Genomic DNA, 26,540 nt, shown 5'->3' with positions numbered 1-26,540 from the left:
TATGTCTCGGTTTGTGATTTATAATTTGTTTCATCAAATATAAAAGTCAAAAGTACAAATGTCAAGAGTTAACCGATACAGTGGTCATTTACAGTGTTGATAGCAGTCTGTTAACCTACTGACTAAAAGGGCATTGGAGAGGGTTAGTTTGCATTTGGTTTTGGAGTCCTCTATGATTTCTTTCTTAATAAAGTTCACAGCAGTGTACCATTAAAGTTTTTTTGCTTCAGTTCACATCCTGATTCTCCCTGAACCTGTATAATACACAGTAGAAAGGGTAGTGTTGAATTAGACAATATTTTGATCTGTGTAATTTTTGGCAGGCCTAGTGTATACTTTTGTGTCATCTCACAGTTGCCTCATTTTGTGCTTTTATAAGTGTAACCAATTCACCATGCTATGGAGCTGTCTTAGTAGTTACCTAAAAATCTACTATATTGAATGTTTTTCTGCAAAGAATTAAAGGTCTTAATAATTAGAAGACAATGATTATACGTTTGGTGAATTTATTTAATGTAACATTTATATTTTCTAGTATTTTCATGTGCATAATTGTATATGGCCTGCTTTTACATGTATTTTCCTATTTTTCTAAACAAATATCCCAACTCTAAGAGGAGACAGAAGTAGTAATCTCATTTTGCCTTGAGGAATCCAAAGCCTAAAACTGCATTATTGAAGATTCTTTCAGTTTCAGTTGTCTAAAATTCCGTTAAAATTAGTGAATAGCCAAAAGAAAGCATATTGGTTCTCTAGCTTGTAAAGTACAGGAAAATGTCTTCAAGTATACTTGGATCTAGGTGCATAAAGAAAGTCATAAACTGGCTTCTCTCCATCTCTTACCTCTTTTTTTTGTCTGTATTGACTACATTCTCACACAGAGGTGCAGAGGTGACATCAAGGTTTATATCCATCCACTGATACAGAGCTTCCAGAGAAAGAATGTGCTTCTTTCCCAATGGCTTTCTCAAAAGGCCTGGATTTAAGTTAAGCTTGTGTCACTTGGCTGTGTCTGAAGCAGTGGTTGTTATCAGGCCTAGAACACCTGGAGCTAGGAGTTTGGGTCAGGGAATAGATGCAAGGGGGAAAGAGTTCTTCTGTCATAGGAGGAGACACTGAGGAGGCAAAACAATAGATTCCCATCAGAGATGTTTCGTGATTTAATCAGAATAATATTTTTGGTCTTCTGAGTTCCATGTTCTACTCTTTCAGTCTTTTATTTTGATCAGTTACAAGACAAAATGACACATAAAGGCTCAACTTTGAGAAAATCCTTTAGTATATCTATTTCATTAAAGAACAAGTGTTTTCTAAATGTCTTGAAAGGATATGTTAGGAGTCTCAGATTATGAATAAAGTATAATTTAAAAAAAAAAACTATTGAGAATTCTGATTTGACCTTATCACTTGACCCACCATTTTTTCCAACTTTTGTTTTCTTAGCTTGTTTCTACTCCTTTTGTTTTTTGAAGCTATGGGTGTTATTAGAAAAATCATTTAAACAATAGCTACTTTCTAACATATCAGTAGATAGGCACTTCCAGACAAAATTGGGTTCCCCGACATTCCCCAGCATATGGCATTATATTAAGAAGGCTGATTTACTTGTTGGTCCCACCCACCTACTATGAATACCTCAAAGGTCTAAATCATTTTTGATTTCCCAGTTTTATTGCCCAAACTCATAACTGTGTTTGATGTCAGTAACACAATAATATTTATAAATATTATTGAATGAGTGGCTCAAACTGTAAAGCACTTAGAGACAAATGAAAAAAAGATAATTGGGAGAGCATATGTTGATAGGTGAAAAAGGATACTCAAGACACCCAAGAATGTGCAGGCAAAGGCATTTCCTCATGGCAATAAAACAATAAGTAGTTAAATCAATGTATTTTTAAAGTAGGAAATAATCAGGTTAACTAAAGTAGTGAATGGACAGGGAATCTTCCAGTTAAGAATCTAAGGTACACTAAGATGCAAATATGCAAATCGATCCTTATTTTTTTCCTCAGAGACCACTTCCTGTTCTAAGTTGATATTTTCCGTGCTGAAATACTAGGAATTCTCAGTTACTTCCCTCTATATTTATAACATATTTAAAGAGCTTTATAGTTCACATTTTTCTAACTTTATCCAACTTGATCCTTACCATGTGAAGTACTTTACTGTTTCACTTATTTTAAAGATGAGGTAAACGAAGCTAAGAAAGATAACATGACTTCCAATCGTGACTAAAAGGTTATAAAACTAAAGCTCTAACTCCCATTAGCTTTCTATGAAACTTTTACTTTTTCACATTTCTATGAGAAGTTACTATTAAAATTTTGTATAGAGTAATAAGCACAATAGAAAAAGCTAAGCACACAGTAAAAACATAAAAAGTTGTAAAGGACACATTAATATGGTTTGTTTGCACACCATTTTATTTTTCCAGAAATATCTGTACCAATTTTCACATTATTCTTGAAATCATGTTTGAAATAGATCTTTATGATAATTTAATTTTTGGTTTAGGTAAATAATATATGACGTATTGGATTCTCAATTTTTACAGGCATTTGGAATTAGTGTTTACATGAACATTTTAACTCAAATCCCTGATTTCTAGTGTATTTTTGGTTTGCATATTCCTGGATCTCAATGTAGAAAGAATCAGTCTGTTAACATCATAAAAAAATCAATTTTAATTCATTATATTGAAAAAGTAAATATAAACAATACTGATGAATATAAATTTTTAAATGCAAGAAGCTAATTTGAGCTCCAAATATCAGGATAATTGGATGTATTGGACACCAGCTGGAAGCGCAAAGAATACTTCCCCTTGATATTGACTCTTCTCTAGATCAATAGCAGTTCAAAATGTGGTAAAAAGCAGACAAGATTTAACAGGACCTAAATTATTAAGGCCAGTGCATTGTTGCTAGAGTTCATTAACAATCTCATCAATACAGTGTGGCTCATGGACGTTAGTACGAGCTTCATGGAGCATTTTAAAAGAGAATGAGACATCTCAATGGACTGATCTTAGTGGAAAAATTTAATTAGGTAAGAATAATTACATTAGTTAAATGAAACTTTTAATTGAAAACCTGTTGGCATTTTCTTACCTACTTCACAGCTGTTCCTTAATCACTTATATTTAAAAAGTGAAGAGTTTCTCTACATGGTGTTTGAGAAACATCTAAACATCTTGGAATTTGTATATAAATGTTTAAAGTAGTTTAGAAAGTGTGGCAGTAAAAACAAATAGGATTTTCTGCTTGGGAAATGGTGCATTTTAAAGATAGATGTAGGAAAGAAAGAAAATTATATAGAAAACGTTCACAGTAAATACATATAATTCTTGGAAAGAATGCAAAATAGTCATCTCCCGAAGCTTTCACAATTGTAATGGTAAAACTCCATGGACTGAATTTCATACATTATAAGGCTCTAAAAGCTTACAGAGATAATGCTGTTTTGTAAAATTATCTTGTTGAGCGTTATTAAAAAAAATGACAGCCCAAAACTGTATAATAAAAACTTAAAGAGCCAATGAAAACTCTTGCTGTCAAAATTAACATTGACCATATTTCAGACTGATTGTTCAAAACAAGTCAATTTGTTGTCACTATTTTTTGGGGGTGGGGTGGGGAGACTTTCAGCTTAAGACAGAGTGTTGGTTTGAAGAGACATAGGCATTTTTTTCAAATTCACAGATTTACAGGAACACCAAAAAACAGACGCATTAATCACTCATTGCATTATTGTGGCCCAGGACATTTCTTTTCTGAACCCTAGCAACACTGTCATCCAATACTGTTTCATTTGCTTAATCCTCAAAGCATTGCTGAACTTGAATTTTCTTCCTAAATCATCAGTTAGACTGTGTGGCTAAACTCGTTCTATTCTTTTCCCTTCTTCTCCTTTTTTATCTTCCCCTTAAGCTCTTATCCTCTTTAGCCCTCATAGGTACTGAATGCCATACTGGTAGCTGCAAAAATCCATGTTCCTTTTAAAGGTCTCTCATCATGCAGTTTCTGGAATCTCCTTTTATTCAACTAATCTGTGATACAGGAATCACCTTGGTTAGTTTAAGAGCATGAAGAGTAGACATATCCATATTCTGACTGTCTTAAGAGGGACAAAAGATGATAAAATCCTGGGATATTAGTAAATGACTTTGGATAAGAGAGAAAGGGTTTTAGTTTTTCTCTGCAAAGTATCAGGAAGCCAGGGTGGGTTTTAAGGTGAGTGAGAAGTTTAACAGTGAAGTTCAAACAACAAAGAATATATAATACAAGTATTGGCAAGTATCATTGGACCAGGCAGGACTTGGGTAGAGTACGAACACAGAAAATGGCTTAAAGAAAAGTGAGCTTTGATTTCTCTTATTTATAAATTTGTATGAAATGTTGATACAAAAGTTTATTTAAAACGCACACAAAACAACAAATTACGAGGAGGAGAGAGATAAATAAGGATTATAATTGTACTACAAAGGCCAATATAAATCAGAATGAAAAGTGAGTTTCCTAGGAATAAAAATGTAAACCACAGGACACCTTAAAATCCACCCGGTTCTAGCCCCTCCTTTTACAGATGAAGAAACTGAAGACTAGAAAAAATTACGAGGCAGATTTATCCAGGTTCACATTTGCTGGTGTGTAATTATCTGTCCAGTCCTTCGATTAGCAAGAAATGCAAGATATTGTAATATTTTACCGCTTATATTTAAATTCTAAACTTGTTAGGTAATGTGTGTGTATTCAGTAATTTTTTTTTTTTAGCTCTGAATTGCAGCATTGTGTACACACCACATTTTATAGGGATCAAGTTGTTGTTGTGTGATAATTTCCTTCCCGCTCCTTCGAGTTCCAGAACTTGATCAGTTTCCTTGAACAGCACGAGGCCTGTTCCCTCATTTAGGCTAACAGTGGGTGCAGGAAGGTTGAAACATTATACTTGCTAAACTGGTTCCTCATTTTGGATAGTATCCATCCTGAAGAGATTACTGCTCTTCTGGTGAGCAGCATCATCGTCATCTAACACCTGCCTGTGCACCACGAGCCAGGGAGTGTGCAGACTGCTCTCATGTATTATCTCATGCAGTCTGTGTAGTCCACGCAGCTGCTGGTAAAGAACTCCGTTTCAGAGTAGAACAAAGAGCCGGCAACACAGTAAGCATAATGGCAGCTGCAGTGTAACTGGGAGAATTGTCTCTGACAATTGGCTCCCGACTGGCTCTGAGGGCATTTCTTCTTCAGTCCCTCAGTTTAGTTAGCAGCCACCGTGCACCTGCTCTGTGCCGGGCAGAGCGCTGGCTGCAGTGTGCCAGCCCGTAGAGTGAGCACCAGCCTGCCGTCCATGTGTGACCCTCAGCCTTGCTCAGAGTTGGGGGTAATTCTCTGTCCCCATTAGGCTTGTGCTCATTGTGCCAGGGAGCTCCGGAGGTCAGAATGCACCCTTTCCCCACCATCCTCAGAATTCACTTCTCCTAATCAAAGAATCAACATTTCTAATTGTCTTTCTCTTGGAACTATCTGGTTTTTGGAAGGATTTTTGCAATGGGGGTAGATATGACAGATCATCATTTTTCATTTCCAATTATAAAATGAGGAAACCAAGCAAAGGGGATTTAAATTTTTTTTGATTATTTGTGTTAGATGGAAGATGAACTCAGTGAAAGAGCTGGGATTCATAAGCTTAAATTCCATTTATTAGACCATGGTGCTCTTTGTGCTATGCACTATACTTCAGATGGGAATTCAGAAATGAGCAAAATCTGAGACGTAGGAGTTCCAGAATGGATCTGCCACCTGCCGGCTAACTTTCAGATCTCAAAGGGGACCTGCCTGCACTTATTTAATGGAAAAATAAATGTGTTCGCAGAACTGTTACTATAAATTCATTTAGAAACGGGACAGAGGCTGCACTCACATTCCTCCCAGCTCTGAGCTGCTGGCAGATTTGGTTCACTGTACCTCTGGGAGGTAACACATTCCAGCTAGATGGCAAAGTGTGATTGTTATTCAGAGCTTCCTAATATCTATTTATTTTACAGTTTAAATGAACTTTTTGGTTGAATTCATTAATTTGTTGGTAAATGTTTTATACACTTACTATGGGCAAGACAACATATGGGATACTATGCGGAGTATTACAAAGATAGGTATGGTTATTATCCAAAAGATGCTTGTGTCTAAAAAGGAAGATAAAAAGTGAGAAAGCATAAACAGTTTTATAAAAACTAGAATGTTCAAGGAGGAGATCAAATAACAATCAGTTGATGCTTAGTTTGTGAAGATTCTAGATACTTCCAGACTAAAATGAAATCTATGAACTACCTTCCCAGAAAAATACACCATCAGTTCTTCTTTTTTTTTTTAGTAGCTTTATTGGAGTAAAATTGATGTACTCTAAACTTCCCACATTTAAATTGTACAATTAGATAAGTTTTGACTTAAGTATACACTCATATAACCATCACTACAATTAAGATATGATCGTATATCACATCACTCTTAAGAGCAGTTACATTTAAAAGTAAATTATTAAATACAATATTGGGTGTATTTGGAGCCCAAGTCAAGAGCCCAAATATGCAAAATATGCTTTAGCAGAATTACATTGTTACAAATGTAACTCTGCTTGGCATAAGGGAGAAAATAAATAGGAAAAGGCTGTATTCCAAGCTCTCCCAGTCAAAATTCAGTGGGGTACCCAAAAGCCATGCTCCCTGGGGAAACACATTCCAAAAGAGTGCCTCCCCATTGGGAAGGAAGATAAATACCTTTGATAGCTTTTTGCTAAGAGAAGCCTTTAGTGTATCTGGGAGATTTTATGTACCAATATTCTCTTCTATGATCGTATGTAGTTCAGAATTGTTCCTTTCTAACTGTTTCATCCTTCATGCAAATAAAAACTAAGCTTTATTTTTTTTATAACTCCTAGAACATCTATCCCAGAACATCTATCCCAGAACTTCGCAAAGAAAATGTTTAGCGATGATGATTAGAATGATCAAAAACTGAAATGACATATGCACTCAAAATGGACATGCTTGGTAATAACTGCTTAGTACCGGATTCTTCTTCTGAAGATGAAATCTAAGTACATAGAAATATTTTAACTATTTACAACATCCATTGTTATTCCTGTTTTTGTATATTTGGGGATGTTTCAATTATATATCCAAAATAAAAAATATATAAAAATGGTAATTTTTACCATTTGAAACTTTTGAGGGCATCTAATTTCCCTAATTCCTCAATTATTTAGAAATATGTAGTGGACTTTTTCAGAGCATAAAAGAAATGTAAGCATACTTATATTTCACTGTTCTTTCAATACTTTAAAGTCCTGTCAGACATGGGGTTGTTTGAGACAGAGGAAATAGCACCGGGTGACTAAACCAATTTCTGTGGCAATAACTCAACCACAGAAATTAGCGTTTGTCACTCTTCCACCTGCATTCCTGTTACACACTCTATGCCTAAAAGTAATTAGACCAGGTATAAGATAAACCCAGCAATAAGTTAGGGAGATGGTTAATACATATTTAAAATATATGAGAAGGCACTTCTTGAGATTTTTCAAAGCCACCTGTTTAAAAAGATCACTGTAGTTTTACTGAAATGTGTAGGACTATATTGCACATTTTTAAAGGTTTGCAAAACAAGTTTTTGGCCGGCAGACGTTCTTTGTAGGTTAACTAACTTATTTTGGCAAGTAAAATAGAGTTCCAACTCAAATCTAGTTGGAGATGGCCCTCAAGGGGGCTCCTATTGCTACTGATAGATGCTTGACCGAGCATGAAGCATGGAAGTCCACACTTGGCTCTGTCTGTTCCTTCCTAGACTGCGCATCCTTCTGGGCTGTATTCCCAGGGTGAACAGGTATTCTAGCTTTCCAATAAGTGTGATCTATTTATATATAAATGAGTAATTATACTTGAAAGAAAATAGAACATTGTTTTGTCTTTGTTGCTGATTTTTTTTTTCTCTCTCTGCCTAACTTTTGTCTTTGTAGTTTAGAATCTGGATGACTATAACGTTGTTTAGCCCCTTCCTATGGATTTTAATAACCAAATTGTATACATAGTCCATTTAAATTTAATGGGTTGAATTACAGTCATGTTTAACTCTTAAGCTCTTTTTAAGAGGTAGCTGTGATGTACAAAGAAAAAGTCTGATTTGGAGCCAAATGAACTTTTATTTCAATCTAAGTTAAGAGACATACTCTCTGTGGGACATAATTGTCTGGTATTCAGCAGAGCCTTCAAAACTACGAGACCTGCTGCCATCAGTTTCCCTCCATTGCCTGTTATCGTTTCAGTGGGAATATGGTTTAGGTTATGGTTATGGTTATGGTGGTCAGGATGGTGGTTCTAAGAATTAAGCCTTGCCTGAATCTTGTTTTTAAGTTTTGTTTCAGAGTCTCTTTTTTGCCAGAGTCTTGTTATGATAGCTTGGACAGTAATTCTAAGAGCTAAATTTTGCCTAAATCTTGTTTTCTGAGTCTTGTTTCTCGAGATGATGAGTCCTTGAGAGGATTAGTTGAACCTTTCTAAGCTTCAGTTTTCTCCTCTCCAAAATAATGATAGTCATGTCACCTAAAACATTGAGTCTTTGTGAGATGCATGTAAAGAAATTGATGCAGTTGTGTGGTATAGAGTAAGCATGCAATGTAACTCAATAGTATTAATAATATTATAAAAATGATGACAAAGAAATTAGCCCGTACTTTTCTCTTCTTCTGTTCTACTCCGCCCTTCTTTCCTCCTATTTTCCATCAAGAGAAGAGCCAAGGCAAAGGATTGTAGAGTCAGTATGAGAGGGTGGAAGACTTGGCAAGAGCAGCTCAATCAAACTCTACAACTGAGAGTTGGGAGTTGAGATGTTCCCTCAAGCTTGATCTTGAAAGAGACTCTCGGACTTTTGCCTTTTGAAAATCTAGTGAGCAGCAACTATATAAAATAAATCTACTTCTTTCATGACATTGTTCTTAGTTAATGTTACTAACTTTCTAACTAACCTATTATTGACTCAATCCCATGCATTCATATATTTCTTTTTTTGTGAATTAATATTTATCAATTCTTCACAATCCCTACCTTTTCTTACTTTGCAGTATATCTTCATTCTGTGAATATTTACTGCTTATCAAAAATTACATAGATTAATGTATTCAAGTGCTTATTGATATTTCTTATATTTTGTAACTTCAAAATAATTTAAAAATGTTTTGCTTTATTAAATGTAGAGCACTGAGGAAAAAAAAAAACCAGAGAGAAGGATGTCAATTCTGGATAAACTGTCTGAATTCAAATCCAGCTCTACCCCTATAGGCTACGACTTTGGACCAGTTACTTAAATGTTCTCTGCTTCCATTCCCTTTTTTATACAGATTCAATGAATTTCCAACTGCATGATGGTTATGAGAATTAAAGGAAATGATTTAAAGAGAGTGCCTTACCCATTGTAAATACTGAATGAACATTAACTGGCAATAATACTAAATTAAGGCAAGTTTTCAAGCATATGCATTCTTATGAAAATAAGAAAAAAAACATTTTTGATAAATCAGAGTGTTCTGAAAACTTTTCAAAGGTGAAAGAATTTACATATGTACAGTTTTGCAAAGAAGACAGGAAAGGTAAATCTGACAGGATATCAAGTCTAAATGGAAAACAACTCCATATTATCACATAAAACAGCTAGTCTGAAAGTAGGACAAGAAAAGCACTGCAAGCAGATGGAAATATTATAGAGAGTAGTTTCAGAAGTTCTATTCTTTGATTTATAATAAATCAACATATTTTAAACTGGAAATTCCAGAGGAAATTTGATCACCAACTTTTTAACTATTTACAGTTTTCTCTAGTATTTATCTTATAGTTTAATAATTATTGTCTTCCTTTTATAACTACATTTAAAAATCACAGATAGATTGTTTTATTACCAACTAGTATATCCTCTGATCTTGAAGTTGAACCTATGTACCAAAAATATTTTTCAAATTTCTTAATTAGGCAATTTTTTTTTTTTCCTAGCACTGTCAGTTTTAGATAAGGTTACCATTCTAGGACTTTCATATAGGTCACATAAGATCATGTAAGTCCGTAAGTCATGGCAGGATAGTAGGAATATCACAGTTTGTGTTCTTTTAGTTATTTTGTGGCAATAGATCAAAATTTCCATCTTAGGAATAATTGCAGAGGTATTTAGTAAACTTTCATCTTAAAAAACTGTAAAAAAATAAAAAGGAAAAAAAAAAATTCTACTCACAGCTAACTCCCAAGAGTAATCATTAATATCATTTCAGTGTATTTTCTTCCTTTTGATTTTTTTTTTTTTGGTTGTTGTTGTTCATATAATATGCAGTATGATGTTTAAGAATACTTACTATGAGCAGAGAGGCTGTTTGAATCTGGACCTCTCCACTTCTTAGCTGTGTGACTTTGGTTAGTTACTTAACTTCTCTCAACCTTCGTTTTGTCATTTATAAAATGGGAACAATATCAATCTTTTTAATTAAACCATTATTGTGAGAATTAAATAAGTTAATAATATATTAAGTACTCATAAAGATGTATATAATGGTTTATGCTGGAAATACAGTTCTGTATAATCTATTTTTACACTTAGCATCGTATCACATGCAATTTTTCATCTGATTAGTTTTCAAAACATGATTTTTAATGTTTATATAAAATATCATTGTGATTTTATTGTGTGCCCTTATTTTGAACCTCCAGTAGGTTTCCACGCTTCTTTATTTTTTAAAATAAATAATGTATGTACCTTTAGTTCTTAACTTTGATTTTCCCTGGGCAAATTCCAGGAAGAGAAATGACTGTGTTAGAAAGAAACTGAATATTTTTTAAAAACCCCCTTGTGGTGCAACTTGCAAAATTGCCCTTTATCTTCCCTCCAGTAGTAGCTGAAAGTGTTCGTATCTCTACACATTTGTGGGCAGTGATATATTCTAAAAACTCATTTTCTTTTAAAATCAAATATGTCTTTCATATCTGAGTAACTTTTTGATGATCACCTGTGTGGTCTGTAAAATAGGTCCCCTGAATGTTAAGACAAGTATCAGCCTGACCCTCAGGCTCATGAGACGCCTGTATCCAGTCTGTTCCGGTCTTCACTCTGCAGCCATCAGAGGATATGAAAGTAGTCAGCTGATATTTACCAATGCAGGTTATGAATCTGAGCTGCATTCGCCAAAGACTGATGAACTATAAAATGGCATTTTTATGTTCTGTCATTGCGTTGTGCTCTTTAGCCATCTTCCACTTTATGTGGTAAAGTTCCTTAGGATTCATTTGCATGAAAGCCACCGTGTGTACTCATTTTGTATTGTATTGTAGCAAACGCTATAATCTACAGGGTTCCTATTCACTTTGGAATTCATTTCACAGCTCACTAATTGTGTGAATGAGAAGAGGAAATACATGCTTTTATTCCGAAGCATGCCAAGCAGATGGCCCAAAGTTCATTGCTAGCAGCATTGTCAGTGTGGCTCTCTTCTGTAGGTAGTGAGCCTGGCATCGATCCGTCGAACACAATGTGAGGGTCCATTTAACACAGCACTTGACAGTCACTGAGCCTCTGGTTTGTTATGACTTATAAACATTTTATTTTTTATCATCCACCTCTAAAGCGGTCGGTCATTTGAGCAGGTGCAGGCACAGTAGAATTCATATTCGCTTTACTCGAGAAGCCAAAATGAACTTTTATTCATATGGAAATTTTGAGAAAAGAAAATAGTACAGGGGATTAAGCTTAGTTTCTTGAAAAGGGATTAACACATGTATTGAGATTCAAAACTTTGGCATCATTTCTGAGATTGAACCTTTTGAAAAGCTGAATTGGAGACAAAATTAGGGTTTGTATCTTTAACCTTTTTGAGTGACTCTCCTTTCAAACCTCTTCTTTTCTTCCTACACAAGGAAATTATTTACTTATTTATTCTTAAGTTCAATATATAATTTATGTTATCATTCAAAATGTTCACAATTGCATTTCTTGTGTGTGTGTGTGTGTGTGTGTGTGTGTGTGTACCTGCACACGGGCATGCGTGTAGAGGGGCAGAGTAAGCTAGAGACAGAGGATGTGACAAAAAAATGAAATAATAAATGTTCTTACACATTTCCTACTTCAACAGAGAAACTAGGATGGTCTGAAATTGGGTTATCACTTCAGGAAAGGGAGGGTAGATCAGAAGTTCTACTGGAGCCCATGTTGTGACATGATCATGTTATCTTATTTAAGAGAACCACACCATATGGAGAGACTGTTTTCTCCCTTACAAAAAGAAAAACTGGGTATTTCTTTCACTCTTTCTCTCTTTGCATTTCCAAATCGCTTACGGGCTTCACGAGTTGCATTGACTCCATTTTTCCTTTTGTCTCGGCTTTCAGACGGACGCTGCTCTCATGTACGATGCTGTGCACGTGGTGTCTGTGGGCGTCCAGCAGTTTCCCCAGATGACAGTCAGCTCCCTACAGTGCAATCGACACAAACCCTGGCGCTTCGGGACCCGCTTCATGAGCCTAATTAAAGAGGTGAGTCAGGAGAAGCAAGTCCTGTCTTGCTTGTCCTCAAACTGACTGAACTGAGATTTTTGCAGTTTTCCTGACAGGTGGCCTTTTATCTTTTAGATTAAACTTTCTCTCTTCCCCTATACAAGCAAAATTAACATTTTTACTAAATAATATAGACAAAGGGAAAAAAAATACATGACAAATAAATGGATTTCCTACAAAATATCTATGATTGTGTAAATATGAAAATCAGTGACCTGTCATTTATGACATTATTAGTTTTCAAGTTTTCACCTTTCTGAATCTTTATGTGTGTTACTTTTTGTTTATGTGGAGACACAGATGTTTAAAGAATGTTTATGTTGCAGGCCACAAAATAGGCAATTAATTTTTAATATGAATGCCATTTGCACTACACTAAATTACACCCAATTTGTAAGTTTTAAAGAATTGTTTTTTAGAGCTACGGTTCCTAAAAATAACGTCTAGTTATTTTAATTGTATTAGAGTTAACATAAAACAGAATATATGCATTCATAAAAGTGCAAAGTCTACTCTGTGTTGTATAATACCACCATTTTTATGGCCGAATATCATTTCTAATTGTGTCTGTTAGAGTTTTAAATCAAGCGTTCCCATAGTGAGAAAAAAAGGGAAAGCTCTTAAAGAGAACACACACACACACACACACACACACACACACACTCACACACTCACACTCACTTCACACACACACATTCTTCCTATTCTTCCCATACTTCCCATTCTTGCTATCCCGAAAGAAATTCCTTTGTCAGCTAAGGCTATTTTTTATTTGATTGCAACAGGAATTTTCATACAAAAGTTTTATGAAAGTTTAATCTTTGCTGTGAAAAGTCACAGATATTACTGCCATAGAAGATTTTTTCATTAATGTCTTAGAAGAAATCATCAGCTCATCGTGTAATAAATTATTAATCATGAAGGTAAAAGTGCAAATAAGATCATAATTAAGAATCTTTAGGTCCTTGGCGAAGAATACCCATGAATCTTCCTTGTCTACTTGTTACTGAACTCTCAGGTGAAATTACACTCCCGAAGAGCATGTCGTTTTTTTTTGCGCCACATCCTGCATTTACTTCTGGTGTAAAACTAGGCATCGGAGGGCTGCAAACGTAGCGGACAGATGTGGCTAGTTGAAGATGAGCTCTTCCTGAAGGCAGCACTTGATAACTGAGACATGTGCCAGACAGCCCTATAAGGAGCTGTTGTATGAAACTCACTATTGCATTTCTTGTAGGGTGTTATTGGGGACCTTGTCCACTAAATCACACAGGGGCACCCTTCTGAGGACCAAAAAGAGACATTTCTGTCAGGCCTCAGTACCAGGAAAAGCTGTGCTTCTCCTGGGCAATTGTTAACGGCATAAATTACACATCTTGTATGTTATGTTTTCATCATATTTTCTTCTTTGCTTTAGTTTCTGGAAAGTTCAGAATTGAATTTGTGACTGGATTTATTAGTTGCACAATTTCACCTGCTGTTCATTTCCTCGTGCTGGCTTTAGCTCAGATTTGTTTTACTATTCTACGCTTCTGCTTCTGTACTTCTTGGTCCCATGGCTTATTTTTATACTAATATGCAGTTTTGTTAACCACCTGCAGTTATTGCCTTTGGAAGAAATTGAATTAAATTTTTTTTCTTTCTTATTGTAGACCTGTTAACACGTTTTAAACTCAGTGTTGACTTGTTGTAATATGCGTAGAGATACATATTATCGTTTTTTTCTATTTTACTTGTAATTTATTAACCTAAAACTACTTTAGAATCCCTACAAATAAGTATCTAAGAGACACATGGAGCCTAAGAAATGTAGTGATAACGATACTCATTTGTAATCCTTATTGACATGTTACCATCAATGTCCTGGGTTTCACTTATTTTGTTCTCGGTATGTATTCTTTCAAATATAATTGAGAGTCTATGTTACATGGTTTAACTTTTTCATATATAACTATTTTTTCCAAGCTATTTGCAAATGACAAATAATATGAAACATCTAACTTGGGCCAAATGCGAAATCTTTTTTATATTTTAAAAAATCAGCAATATTTGCTCACCTTTGAGGAATGAAGCCATTGTGTAGCTAGATTATTATATTCTCACTTCCTTCCACCTGGAGAGCTCCTTCTACAGGAAGTGTAGCTGGATGTGAAGGAATGTTGATACATTTCTCCCAGTCTCATGTAAGGTAAAATAAAGTAATAAGTTAATTATTCTTATATTAAGAATATAAGTGTTTAATTAAATTAGGTGGCTTTTCCTAGATTCAGTTTCTTTCATTGTAATAAAATGTTTATTTTCATTTTAGTCTGATGTTAGCAGTGGTATTTTATAATAGCAGTTCTATTTGAGATATTTACTATCTCATATATTATAATAAGTGACCAAATTCTTCTCACTCTGCTAAAAGAGGTTTGCTATTTAAGACATATTCCTCAAATTTCTCATAAAGGAAAGTTACACCCGCAAAGTACATTATTTAAAATGAAAAGTTTACAATAAATTGAGACTATAATGCCATATTTAGAAAAAAAAAAAACTTCCTTCAAAGTTCAGAAGAGAATAAAACATGTTAAATATTAAAAATGTGTAGAATGTAAATTTATGAGAAGTAACGAAGATAATGTTTCCTAATTTTTTTTGGAAAACTGTTTACCTTTCTTTCTTTATTATTGACTAATCTATGATTTTTGTTTGTTTGTTTTCCCCATAGGCTCATTGGGAAGGCCTCACAGGCAGAATAACTTTCAACAAAACCAATGGCTTACGAACAGATTTTGATTTGGATGTGATCAGCCTCAAGGAAGAAGGTCTGGAAAAGGTACTTGAGGCATCCAGTTTATTTACTTTATTAAGTAAAATATATCCTAATGAAGAAAAAAAAATTCATTGACATTTAACTTTCTGGAGTAACTCTAAGAAATACATCTTCAATTCATTATATTGAATATAATAACTGACAATTAGGGATCAAAGATAAAGGATGTCCTAAGATAACTGGAATGTTTTTATTTTCTCATCAGGTTTTTCTGATGCTTTTCATATAATATATAATCTTAATTTAATATATAACATATATTATATTACATATATAATATATATCAATACCTTAATTAGCTGAAAGGTTTGATATAATAATTAGAAATTACTTGGTGTAATATAAGTCTTTGTATAGCCAGCTTATAAACACTCGTGCCTGCGCAGACTTTCCTGTTTAGTCAAACCATGCAAAAGGACTGAACGCTAAAACATGTTTCTACTGCTGGGTCAAATTTAAGAGAAATGTCTGAATTAACGTACACAAGTAAATTAGATGCGAACACAAATGTAACACATTACACTGGATTTGTCTTTCTTGATTCTATTTATAGGAGTTGAGGGAAAGTACAGGAAATGCTTATAGAATTTGTATGCTTACTTTAAGAACATTTTAGTATAATCCTTTGCTTATATTTGTAATATATGCATTTAGATATTTTTCTGATGGATTCATTGAAAGTTACAGGTTAAAAAGATATTTTGAGAAAAACTTGAGAAAAAATTCTGTTTGAGATAATATTGCTTTAAAGATAGAAAATTATATTTTATCTAACAATTTAACATGGGGAAACATTCATAGATGGAAACTGAGGAAGGAAATTGAGTCAAAAGAAAGGATCTTTTAGCCTGAGAGAAAACAGCTTATATTAATACAGATTCAAATGATGCAAGAGAGAGAAAACACATATTTTTTATGTCGTCAAGGCAAGACGTGTATCATGACCAACTGATGACTGAAGTTAATAAAAGTATCACCTCTTCTCATTGAGAGTTTCAGGTTGTACCCTTTCGACAAGTCCATGCAAAATCAGAAATCTTGTCTAATAAACTGGAACTAAAAATTCATGAGGCTGTCACTTCTTAACAACCTTGCTTCCAAGATGAGAACATTAGTCTATACCCAGGAATGGGATTGATAATGATGGAGTTTAGTCAGCTTATGTGGGTTTATCCCAGTGTTTACTGGGGATGTTATTACCTCATTTTTTGGAAGTACCCAAGTCACTAGGATGAGCTTTGACTATTGCTTGTATTTCAACACATCAACATAAAAATAATGATGCTCTTCATGTTACCATCTTGGACTCAAAATAAAGAAAATATTAAAGAAGCCTTCTCCAGGCTCTGAGGTGATATTGATAAACAAGATACAACGATGTGAGTTATATGTGTTGCCCTGACATTTCATAAATATTTTCTGTTCTCTGAAATTTGAAAATTTTTGATAAATTAACTACACACAGTCCTTATCCTTAAGGGGCTCCAGGGGCTTTTCATAGAGAGGGATCATATGATACACATTTTAAAATAAATACAGTGGAAAGTCTGTTTCAAGCTTCAAAAGAGTAATGAAAGTATATTTCTGATAAAAGGTGTAATTAAGGAGAGTCACAGTATATGAGGTGCTTAGAATTACCTTTGAATAATGGAGCATTATTGATTGGTAGAGATTGAGTAATTTCAGAAAGAAGTATCAATATAGAGAAAGAGATTTGATCTCACACACACCCATACAGTAGAAGTGGGAAATACAGCTAAAATGCTGGTTGGTGTCATACAGTGAACACCTTGTCAAGATATTTGCAATATCTTGGTCTTGGTATACAATGTAAGTTCAAAGATAGAATAGCCAGGAGGCCTATGCTTGGGAAGATATAGTTTGGAGTAATTTTAGTATGGAGCCCTGAATTTAAAAGTTACATAAAAGTGAAAGTGAAAGATGAATAAACAGTGACAAGGGTATTAACTGAACCTTCAGCAATGTTAGTTCAAAGTATAACAGAACACTAGGACTATGTTTTTAAGGAGCAAATGTGGAACCAGGTAGCAAAAGTGGGAGGAGCCAATTATAAGGGTAGAAATCAAACACTGGAGAAAAAAATTAGTAGGGGAAATTAACACTAGAAAGACATTGGCACAAATCTCCTGAGAAGACAGATGAAGCACTGAGAGTGGGTGAAAGTAAGTTAGAGAGAAAGGGAATTAAGAGGTTGTATCAAATGGTTTCAATATCTTTGAAAATTAGTACATGAAGTCATCAGGTAAAAGAAGGAGGTGGGATTTGGTTTAGTCAGATCTTAAAAATAGTGGAAATAATTTTGGAAATGCCATTTGTGGCAGACTTGACTTTGACTCAAGTCGGAATAAAGTGCTGCTAAGTAGCAAAAGGTACTCATTTTGTCATTTATTAGAATGGTTATGAGATCGAGGACTAGATTCCGACAGAATTGGGTTTACAGACAAGTTTCTTAATCCCTCAGTAACACAGCATCTTCAAAAGCATCATGGGGTAATAACAATAGTTGTCTCATGAAGTCTCATACGCCTTGTTAGTCTTACTTTTATTTTTTCCTGGAAAGTATAGTTACTAACACAGAGCTGAAAAGGCAGAGTTCCTACCATGATAGAGTTCACACTTTGGAAAATTCAATAGATGGTGATTCTGGAGGCTTAAATTACAATTCCATTTCTGTCACAACAAATGAATGTATTTCATCCTCCCACCCAACTTCTCCGTGCCAAATTCCACATCTGAAAAAAAAAAAAAAAGAGAGAGAGAGAGAGAACGCAAAGGGCTTCCCTCTTGGACAGGCTGAAGTGAGAATATCATGGTCTCTAAAAGAGTCTAGAAATACCATGTTAGTAGGAGTTAAGGCTGGGAATTTTAACTTCCCCAATTCTGTCTTCTCATGCTACTGCCTTTTCCTAGTTTTGACTTGGTCATCTTTGATCAGTAAATTTCATTTATTCACTTAATTATCTAACAAATAAGCAATGAACATCTATTTTGTGCCCCAATGAAGGCTATACACCAGTGAAGGAAACCTGCCAATAATAAATGGATTCAGAAAATTGTAATACAAGATTGGGCAGTAATAAGTGCTAAAAAGAAAGATTATCTTGTTTATATGTCATTAAAATGATATATTTTGAATTGTGTTCTGAAGTGTGAATCTTAGGATTGAAACAGATAGTAGGAATAAAATTCATGCTTCTGATGTTTATAACCATGGAATAGATAAACCAGGAAGGAGCAGGTATGTTTCTGACAAACAGAGAGAAGTAGGACATATTCAGGGAAGTAAGCTTGGGGCTAAAATGCTACTATGGACACATCTTTCCACTTAGATAGTGCTCATGGATCAAAGTGAATTCTTTCTGCTTTATGTCAATAGGGACCTTGGTTGGAACCCAGCCCAGTTAGCCATGGTCTAAGAAGGGTCACAGATACCCCGTACACAGTTAACCACATCAAGCTCTTGGGCCGTCTCTGACTCAGAGGTGGGAGAATAAGGGGATAAAACAGTAGGTGACTTTGTCTACCTCAGGCAATAATAGGGCAGTTTCTTTCTTGAAGAGTCTGGTATTGGGACTACTAACACTAAGAAAAGGAAAATCGGAATAAGTGATTTTCCGAGCTTGAATTCCTCTGGTCAGTTCAAAGACCACCTTGTATATTCTACTTTCAAAATATGTTTAGAATCCTTCCATTTCTCTCCACATCCATTGCTACAATTAGAGCCAGGGGACCTTTGCCTGGACATGTACTTTGGCACTTGAACAAGCCTCTGTTCTGCATCCCCTTGTAACTCATCCCCTAAATCACAGCGTCTAGCTGATGTTTTTAAAAGCAAAATGATCCGTGTCATTTTCCTATTTCAGCTCATTTATTTATTTCCATTCTATTTTGTTAAGATCCAAACACGATTTATAATGAATTCCTTACCTCTCCCCCTCAGCTCTCACTACCCTCTTAGGTGTTTTCTATGCTCCAACTACACTGGCTTTTTTCGCATTTCCTCACAGGTTCAAAACTTGCTATTACTTTGGCAATAGAGTTTTCGCAATCTGCAGTACCCACCCCTATCCCCTTTGCCTGGCTAACTTACTCATCCTGGGAGTTGCAGCTTAAATTTACTTCCTTAGATAGGGGTCCCCTAAGCCTAATCAAATTTAAGTTTCTCATTGTGTCCTGTACTTTTCTTCCTGGCACTTCCTGTAATTGTGTATTTATGCTTTTTTTTTTAAAGCTGTGTCCCTAGCCAGAATACACATCCTGTTAGCTGGTGGGGGCAGGGAGGGGAGTGTCTCCTTTCTCAGTATTTATATATTCAAGGCCTAGCAAAGTGTCTGGCACAAAGTACATCCTCATGATATATTTATTGACTGTTGAATGAATGAAGGATATCTATGAGACTCTTAAGAGATACTTCACATAGAATGCTTACTCAAGTGTCTGGTGCAACGTTATTTTCCAATAACATGGATTTTTTTTCTCCCCCAGTTTCTCCAGCTTTTCTCCATACTAACAAAGTGGGAAGAGATAGCTAGCAGTTAAACAATCACTGGGCTTGGGCTGTGGGTCAGGGCTGACATCTGGGCTTAGGAGGATGGCAGATCGGGTCTTCTACATGGTGCAGTTTAACACTTTCTGACACTAATATTACATCGAAGAATAAAAATAATTGTATCATTCTGTTTATAAATTTTCCTTTTTTTTCTTCCTCTAAGCTTATGTGTGGAGATAAACAAAGACCACTCAGATGAGAACAAACAAAAGTTATTATTCAGAGCTTGCTAAAGCCAGGGAGCAACTTGCACTTGGCAGAGATTTAAGGGCAGGCAAGGGAGTAGAAAAGCTTTATTTGGAAATAAGGGAAGGCCTCAGATGTGCTCTGATTGGAGATTGTTGGTATAAGGAACTAGAGGTGAGCTAACAAGGAGCAAGGTATCTTGGGTGATTGTTTTGGAAGACCTATTTGAGTCTTTCTGTTGCTCCTGAGCTGAAAGAGTTGCGAGGAAAAAAAAACTAGGGAAGCTGGCAGTTATTGAACAAATCTTGACCTTGACTTTTCTGGGCAGATTGTGCAGAGGTTATGGTTTGGCTTCCCAGGATGCTTGCTCCAGAGGTTCTGGGTCAAAGTCTGTTGTCATGCATGGTTTGACTGTTATCTATTTGTGCATTCAGACTGTCAATGGAATCATTGAAGTCATTTGGAAGGAGAGGAAGAATTAACAAAAATGAAAAATGGCCAAGAAAAACGGACATAATTGATATGAGGAAATGCAAAAATTTCTTTATAATTGACACTAACATTAATTTTTTAGTTTTTTAAAATATGTAACTAGGATATGATTTACCATTGGAAATGTCTTAACTTTACTTACCTAGTCCTCTGAAGCTTAGCTATGTTTTAGGAGAGGCCAGATTCAGATGGAACAACAACAAAAAAAGATAGTAAGGCATATTCAGAAGATTCTTACAAAAGGATTCTGTTTAGAGCAAAAATGGTTAGAAGGATTTTACACAAAATAGGTTTGAACTGAGTTGATGACACTACATGATAATGGTGCATTTCCATTGCAAGCTGAGCTATCTAGAGGCCATTTAAGAAAACAACAAAGCACTTAGACTTTAAGAAGAATTACTTCTAAGAAACTATAGTGCAATAATAAAATCACTTAATCCTACCACATTTTTGATTGAATTTCCTTATTGAATATCCATTGCAATAACTATGTACATCATGTGCTTTCCCAGAAAAAAAAAAATCAGTCTCTTACTATTCTACTTCATTGGTTGTTCAAATGGATTTTTATTGTACTAGAGAATGTTTTCTTCTAAATAGAGATGTTAAACTAAAATCATACTTGTGTACCTCTCCTGTCCTTTCTGTAGCATTAGAGCTTGCTATCTGTTCTGGTTATTTTGCTGATAGTCCCTTAAATGTGATATTTATAGTAAAACAGAACTTGGAGAATAGAATGTTCTGTCTTCTCAATGGAAATGTCTAATAAATCCTTATTGAAATTGGCTTTTATATTAATAATATAATAATTTAGAAAAAAGCCCCATAAAGATGAAACTAATATATTTTCTGTCATGAAATGGTGCTGAGGACCCTGGAATTGTTTAGGCCTATAAACAATCATGCTGTGTGTTTGCTTCAGCATGCTTTTGTAATAAAATCAGCTTCTAATTTGTGCGTCCTTAGGGAAAATCTTGAAAAAAGAAAAGTGGCTATAAAAAGCCATCTTATGGGATATATGTTTGTCAATTTCTACAAAATTAAGAATTTATACAAATAATATAAAACAAGATAATCCATATTGGCAAACCTTTAAAAAGTTTAAATTTGTTATACTTTACTTTCAAGTGAAGCTTCATTTCAACTTTCAAAATCCATACTTTCTGATGATTCACTGTTTGCATTTGTATCTATCAGTATAGAAACTGCTATCAGCAGTCATAGGCTTCTTGCTGAAAACGCAAATATTTTGATGATACAGGGAGAGAGTGAGAATTAGTACTAAAACCATGCCTGCCTGAGTTTTCAGGCATATATGTTCCAGGATCAGAACATGTTTCAAAGTGTTTTTTGAAGAAATTTTTTCTGTAGAATATATATATTTTAAAGAAGAGTGGTAATTTCTTTAGAAACTTTTACTATCGAACTTTCTCTTGCCTGTAGAATCCTATAATCATTACCTTCCTATGAAAAAGGTGTCTAAATGGAATTTGCAGTCTTCAAAATTTATCTAAATCTAAAAATTCACACTAGATAGGTGAGAACTATTTTTTGAAAGATTTGTACATGCCTGATACATAGCAGTTTTTATCTTTCTCTCTTTGATGGCATTTGATACATACATCCTGGTCCCCATGACAACAATGACCCCTTTTCTAGGAAATGAGATTTCTTTTGCCTCCCTGCAGGAAAGCAATGCTAATGGTGATGTTGACCAGTAATCTTTAAGCCAGTGGGAAATGTGTTGTTTGCTTCTTAAAAAGCAAAAATGCATCCTAGGCAGAACTCAACCTTAGTGTCTTTCTTTGGCGATGTTAACCATTTGATTTGTCCAACTCTTAAAAAGAATCATTGCATGCCCTACCACACAATTGTACTGCTATTTCCTGGTTTTGTTTTGTTTGTTTATGCATGATGTTTATGTTTAAAAATCAGTGGAATTACCTTAATTAAGGGCACACAATTGCTTATTTTGTCTCATCAGAGAATACCAAATATTGATTTTTCTCTTTCAACTACTGAATTTGAATTAAACATATATAATAAACGTAATTGTAATGCATTGGTTTGAATTCAAAGTGATCTCTGAACTATATTTTTATCCTTGAAAAAATATCCCTTAATTGAATATTATCACATTGTTGTATTTGAGAACAGTTAGTTCATCAATTCAAATTTTATTTAAAAAAATCAAAACTACCACCTGTCTCTCAACTCTTTAAACATATTTAGGGTTGACTTTGCCCTAAACAAAAAGAAAAATCTTAATGGTGAAAAAAATCTATGTTTAGATGGGTCATCCATTTCTGTGAGATCATTATATAGTTATTGATGTATTGTTCTATTAATGCTGTAGTTCTCAAATGGTGAAATTTCAGACACTATGTAAACTGGTTGATAGATAGTTTTGGAAAAGTGATTAACTGAGGGGTTTTTTTCACTGTCCTCATAGGCCAAACCACTTATATATGAACAAAACCCAGTTCCCAGATAATTATTCTTTTCTCTTAATTCTCCCTGTCAGGCAGGACATAGTCATTGCTATGAGATATTTCATGTTTATCACTGAGAGATCAGGTGCCAGTTCTCTTTGACATGCTCTCCTGTTTATACTTAGTCCAATGGAGGTACAATACTGTTAATTATTACTAGACAATATTATTATTAGACACTAATGTAAATAACTATCTCTACTTTCCATTTACAAATTTAACATTGGAAGGGGTGAAGTAAGTGAAGGAAAAAAAGTCTGATTTACCTGCAACACTTAGTAAGAAAACTACTCTGTTAAATAAACTCTGTCCCCACTATTCATGGTCCATATGGGCTTGAGAAACCTGAGCTTGCAAATTATCCACAAGGAATGGGTGCACTAGTTAACAGAGAAGTATACAGCCCACCAATGTATAATCAGTCAATTGGAGAGAATATATACCTCCCAAATGTAAATTAGCATTTAATATCAATACCTTTCTTCTGCTTTCTACTTCTCAATACCCTCAAACAGTACTATCAGTGATGCCCTTTATTCTCAAAGAAATGGTAAATACACTGCAAGGCAAATTATATGGGTCATATGGTTATAGGCAACTAATTATTGGGAAGAATTTTTTTTATTGAAGTATAGTTGATGTACAATATTAAAATATTATATAAGTTATAGGCATACAATATAGTGATTCACAATTTTGAAGATTATATTCCATTTATAGTTATTATAAGATATTGACTATAGTTCCTGTATTGTACAATATATCTTTGCAGGTTATTTTATACATAATAATTTGTACCTCTTAATCCCCTACCTCTATATTGTCCCTTCCTCCTTCCCTCTCTCCACTGGTAATCACTGGTTTGATCTCTATATCTATCAGTATGTTTCTTTTTTTATTATATTCACTGGTTTGTTGTTATTTTTTAGATTCCACTTATAAGTGATATTATACAGTATTTGTCTTTCTCTGTCTGACTTATTTCACTTAGCTAATACCCTCCAAGTCCATCCATGTTGCTGCAAATGGCAAAATTTCATTCTTTTTTATGGCTGAGTAGTTTTCCATTGTGTATGTATACTACATCTTTTTATCCGTTCATCTGTTGATGGACACTTAGGCACTTAGGTTGCCTCCATATCTTGGCAATTGTAAATAATGCTTCTATGAACATTAGGGTGCATGTATTCCTTTGAATTAGTTTTTTTTTTTTTGGATGTATACCCAGGAGTGGAATTACTGGGTCATATAGTAGTTCTATATGACATGCTCTCCTGTTAATACTTAGCCCAATGGACGTACAATAGTACTTCCATACTGTTTTCTACAGTAGCTGCACCAATTTACATTCCCATCAATAGTGTACAAGTGTTCCCTTTTCTCCACATTACTGCCAACATTTGTTATTTGTGTTCTTTTTGATAATAGCCATTCTGACAGATGTGAGGTGATATCTCATTGTAGTTTTGATTTGCATTTCCCTGATGATTAGTGATGTTGAGCATCTTCTCATGTTCCTATTGCCCATCTGCATTTCCTCTTTGGAAAAATGTCTATTCATTTCTTTTGCCCATTTTCTAGTCAGGTTGTTTTTTTGATGTTGAGTTGTATGAGCTATTTATATATATATATTGAATATGAACCCCTTATCTATCATATTATTTGCAAATATCTTCTCCCATTCACTAGGTTGTCTTTTTGTTTTGTTTCCTTTGCTTTGCAAAAGCTTTTAAGTTTAATTAGGTCCCATTTGTTTATTTTTGCTTTTATTTCCTTTGTTTTAGGAGATAGATCCAAAAAAATATTGCTTCAATTTATGTCAGAGTGTTCTGCCTATGTCTTCCTCTTGGAGTTTTATGGTTTCTGGTCTTACATTTAGGTCTTTAATCCATTTTGTGTTTATTTTTGTGTATGGTGTTAGAGAATGTTCTCATTTCATTCTTTTACGTGTCAAAAAGAATTTTTTTAAGGCAACTTTATTTAATGATAAAGATTCTACATTGTACTAAGACTTTTTTGTAATGTACAGTGTGGTTTCTCGTGATCACCACCCAGGCCTTCTTTGGAAAAGAACCACTTTGACTCTTTGCTCAAGACAGATGTATTTGTCTATAATTAAGTCAAAACAACATATAATCAGAAAATTCTTTTCCTTTTTACATTGTTTTGTAATGAACAGCTGTATTGCTTTTTTTTTTTCACTCCCCAACATCTATAGTTATATTGTTAGTAAAGTCAAAAAGACTTTGGAAATAAAATTTTGATAGATTCTATTGTGCCAACTGTTTTTTAGTGGAAAAAATATTTCTTAACTTTAAATGAGCTTGACTTCATATGTAACTAATATTTTATACCTAGTTTGGAATGTGTATTTTGTTCCTACCTGAGAAAGTTTTTGGTATACTTGTCAAACAAATTATTATTGCAAGTTGCACAGAGAATAAAAAAGCATGTCCCACTAATTCTACTAACAAGAAGCAATGCTAACATACATGTTTAGATGAAATTATGAAGTGCTAATTACAGATGAGGTAAATAATTATATAGCTTGGGGGAGGAAAGAGAAACATTCGACATAGAGGAGTAATACAAGGTACAAAACAAAAGATGTTTACACTGAGAATACTGTCAAAAACAAAGAAAAATAAATAAAGCATGAGGAACAAAACATGGAAAACAGAATCTGTAAATATAAAAGAATGGACATGTAATATGCATTCAGCATTTGCCAAATGGGTGAATGAATGAATGAGTAAGTTTGGAAAGTTAACAACTTAAAAAAAACCATGAAAATCTATTATGTAATAATTTACTCACTTATTCTATTCAGTCATTTATTCAATAAATATTCATTAGATATTTATTATATAAATTTCAAAGTGGTGACATCCTTCCTTTAAGGCACTTAGAGTTGAACACAAGAGTTCAAGGTAAATAAAATGAAATATAATTTTAATTCAAAACAAAACATAATGGAATTTCTGAGACAAAGAATATAACATTTATTCCTGCATTCAACTGATACATTCAGTCCTCACATAGAAAGCCCCTGGTATGTTCCATAGTCAAAGGCTTTGGGATACAAGGATGAGTAAGACAGTCTCTACCCTCAAGGGATTTCAGTTTAAACTAGAGAGAGATAAAAAAAGAATTACAATTCAAATGTAATATGATATTTATGTGTGGGGTGTATGTATGTGGATACACACATAATTTGTTCTGTCCATTGCTACGCAGAAGAGGAGACTGCTTTTCCAAATTTTTCCATCAGTGATCAAGATATATATGTTAGGTAGTGAACGGAAAACATATTCTATTTAAAGAATATAACATTTGTAGAAAATGTGACCACATGAATAGTTCAGGAAAATTATAAATGCAATAAAATCTACCTTCAGA

General features: G+C 34.2%; 1 protein-coding gene across 3 annotated transcripts in view; it reads left to right on the top strand.

Moving 5' to 3' along the window:
* Positions 1-26,540, top strand: part of GRIK2 (glutamate ionotropic receptor kainate type subunit 2) — an 896,246-nt gene that overhangs the window by 684,930 nt on the left and 184,776 nt on the right. For all 3 annotated transcript variants that reach the window (XM_032476219.1, XM_032476220.1, XM_032476221.1), the window contains 2 exons: positions 12,416-12,559; positions 15,294-15,401. In XM_032476219.1, the coding sequence (XP_032332110.1) occupies positions 12,416-12,559; positions 15,294-15,401 (252 nt within the window). The remainder of the gene's footprint in view (positions 1-12,415; positions 12,560-15,293; positions 15,402-26,540) is intronic.

This window comes from Camelus ferus, unplaced genomic scaffold, assembly GCF_009834535.1.
Source record: "Camelus ferus isolate YT-003-E unplaced genomic scaffold, BCGSAC_Cfer_1.0 contig298, whole genome shotgun sequence".
Classification (NCBI taxonomy): domain Eukaryota; kingdom Metazoa; phylum Chordata; class Mammalia; order Artiodactyla; family Camelidae; genus Camelus; species Camelus ferus.
The sequence above is the reverse complement of the archived record's forward strand: the minus strand, read 5'-3'. Positions and strand labels throughout refer to the sequence as shown.